We start from the raw sequence: 2,648 nt of genomic DNA on the forward strand, positions 1-2,648 counted from the left end.
AAAAAAAAACAAAAAAAGAAGCACCCCTTGAGGGGAATGTTGGCCAGGTGTGCTGGCTCATGCCTGGCATAGCCCTTGGGAGGCTGGGGTGGCAGGACGGCTTGAGGCCAAGAGTTCATGACCAGCCTGGGCAACGTGGGGAGACTTTAGAATATTCAAAATAAATTAACAAATAAATATCGGACAGGAGAAAGTTCCACAGCAAACCTCATTTCCTGTGGAAAAGGGTGCTTCTGGCCATGACATCAGAAGGTTAATTCCAAACCAGAGGGTTCAGAGCCGTAACCAACACGAGAGGCACACCCAGAACAGCGGCCCCATGCAAAACCGCGCCTTCAACCCCAGGCTCTGCCCGGTGCCCAAGAGCACCTGCCAGCCTGATTGATTCCTGATGTCCGATGTCCACAGACATGCACCGAAGACAGGTCTGAGTGGCCAGGACCACAGCACAGGTGGCCACCCCTCACAGCAGAGACCTCCTGCCCAGACTCACCTGCCTTCTGCTCCAAGGGCCCGGCACCCTGAAATCCTGATGCCAGGGTAAGCTGGGGGGCTGTTCATGACGGAGAACACGGGTGGGTACTCCTGGACTGCGAGCGGCCCCGGGGGTACGTGGGGCTCAGGTGCAGGCAGTCACAGGGGACATCAGCACCTCAGACCCACAGCGGTCCCCTAGGGCAACTCAGGAGCTCTGGCCACCCAAACTGCCCTTCCATGGGCAGGACTAGTCCTATGGGCAGCACAGTGGTTGGAGAGCCAGAGGGCTAAGACGCTTCGCTGGCAGAAGCTGCCAAATGTCAGCAGAGGCACAGCAGCTAGGAGGCCCTGGAGCCCCCACCGTACTGACAGAACTGTGCTCACTGCCGTCCAAGGCCACGGGTCTAAGAGGATCACACAGCTGAGGGCTAGTGCGTGCCAGATATTAATAGCGCTGGCTTTGCTTGGTGTGGCCCAGACAATCCTCAGGCCAGCCCTCCGTGTGAACTGCCCCCTTCTGTGTGTGGGCTGGCACACTCGGCCTGCAGAGGACCACCCAGAGGACCACTGTGTGGCTGCACCCCCCCGGATTTCCTGGAAAAGGCTACCGTCCCCTCCTTGTCTGGGGCTGCAGAGTGAACCCCCCACAGCAGGACAGGGAAATCTGAGGCGCCTCTTGGCCAGGTGTCCTGAATGTCAGTGCTGAGCTGGGCACCCCACCCCTAGCTCCAAAGTTCTTCCTACAGGCGTAAACAAATCTGAAACTCTATCCTCTGGCACCATCTGAAAATAACTGCCCTGCCCCACCCCCACGCATGGAGGCTCCTGCAGGGACCTGCAGCCACCCAGGGCTCAGCAGAGTGCAAGGGACGCAGCCACCTCCCCGCCCACAGAAACGGGGGGTGGGGTGGGGTCACTCCCACTCTCAGCAGAGTCAGTGTGCACAGAGAGGTCCTGGCAGCCCTACGCCCTCTCCCCGGGGTGGACACGTCAGCCACGGGTGTCAGCTTCCTGCTGCCACACATCTGTCTTAGAGCGCCTAACACTGAGGCAGGGTGCTGAATCCGCGTGCAGGTCACACTCCTGAAAAGTAGGCCACTCCCGGAGCTGCCTCAGAGATAGGGTGGGCCCATCTGTCTGTGTCCACAGGAGCTTCCTCTCCTCCTGCTCCTGGAGGCGGTTAAATCCTTACCTGGGAAGTGGGCAGAAGACAGCCCAGAGCCCAGGTCGGGGAAGCAGAGGCTGTCCTGAACGGGGCGCAGAGTCTGGGCTCCTGGGGGCCATGTCACCAGCTGCGTGGTCTCAGCAGCAGAGTGGACTCAGGCTGGTCAGCCTGGCATGGGCATGCAACCTGGGTGCCCCAGAGGCAAGGCTACAGGTCTGTGGAAGCCAGTTCTGTGCTGGCCAGGCAAGGGATGCATGAGCCCAGAGACGAAGCTGTGAATGGAAGGACCAGGCCCCACCCTGGAATCGTGTCACCTTGCTGCAGCCACGTGGCCCCCAGCATGCCCCTCCACGAGGCTGCACTCGGCCACAGCAGCCCACGGCAGGGAGGGGCCGCCAGCCCTGGCCCTGTTCCCAGGGTCTGACCCGAAGAACTGGAAGGGCCAGAGAAGCCCGTTCCCATATGACCCACAGGTGCTGATGCTGCACTGGGGTTAGCACTGCCCAGGGCACCTTCTGCCTGAGGCTGCCTCCTTGCAGGTGGGGCTGTCTGGGGCTAGTGGTGCTGGAGGCTGCCTCAGCCACTGCAAGGCACCGTTTACCCCTCCCTCACCTTCAGCCAGCCATCCTACTCGGGGCCACAGCATAGTCGAGTGTGGCTCAGTCCCCTCCACGGGGCCACAGCTTGCCTCCGTTTCCTCCTCAGGGACAATGGCAGGTACACTAAAGGTGGGTTGGCTCATGAAGACCAAGGCAGACGCCTCATCAGTGATAAGGGCCCCATAAGTGATGTCATCATAAAGAAATAAGCACAGGCGACGGCATGGTGGCTCACACCTGTAATCCCAATACTTCTGGAGGCTGAGGCAGGTGGATCATGAGGTCAGGAGTTCAAGGCCAACCTGGCAATAGTAAAACCCCGTCTCTACTAAAAATACAAAAAATTAGCCAGGCGTGGTGGTGTGCACCTGTAATCCCAGCTACTATGAAGGCTGAGGCAGAAAAAT

General features: G+C 59.6%; 1 protein-coding gene across 9 annotated transcripts in view; it reads right to left on the reverse strand.

The window, feature by feature from the left end:
- The window catches only part of UCKL1 (uridine-cytidine kinase 1 like 1), a 14,785-nt gene that overhangs the window by 9,347 nt on the left and 2,790 nt on the right, over positions 1-2,648 (reverse strand). For 3 of the 9 annotated variants that reach the window (XM_017515642.2, XM_037733912.1, XM_017515641.2), the window contains exon 1: positions 494-894. The exons of 4 other annotated variants lie outside the window; for them this stretch is intronic. In XM_017515642.2, coding sequence (XP_017371131.1) covers positions 494-561 — 68 coding nt within the window. In that variant the 5' untranslated portion in view covers positions 562-894. Of the gene's footprint in view, positions 1-493; positions 1,639-1,669; positions 1,915-2,648 lie in introns of those variants that run through there. 2 more of the 9 variants (XM_037733911.1, XM_017515640.2) reach the window with 2 other exon arrangements.

Source organism: Cebus imitator, unplaced genomic scaffold, assembly GCF_001604975.1.
Source record: "Cebus imitator isolate Cc_AM_T3 unplaced genomic scaffold, Cebus_imitator-1.0 Scaffold555, whole genome shotgun sequence".
Lineage (NCBI taxonomy): Eukaryota > Metazoa > Chordata > Mammalia > Primates > Cebidae > Cebus > Cebus imitator.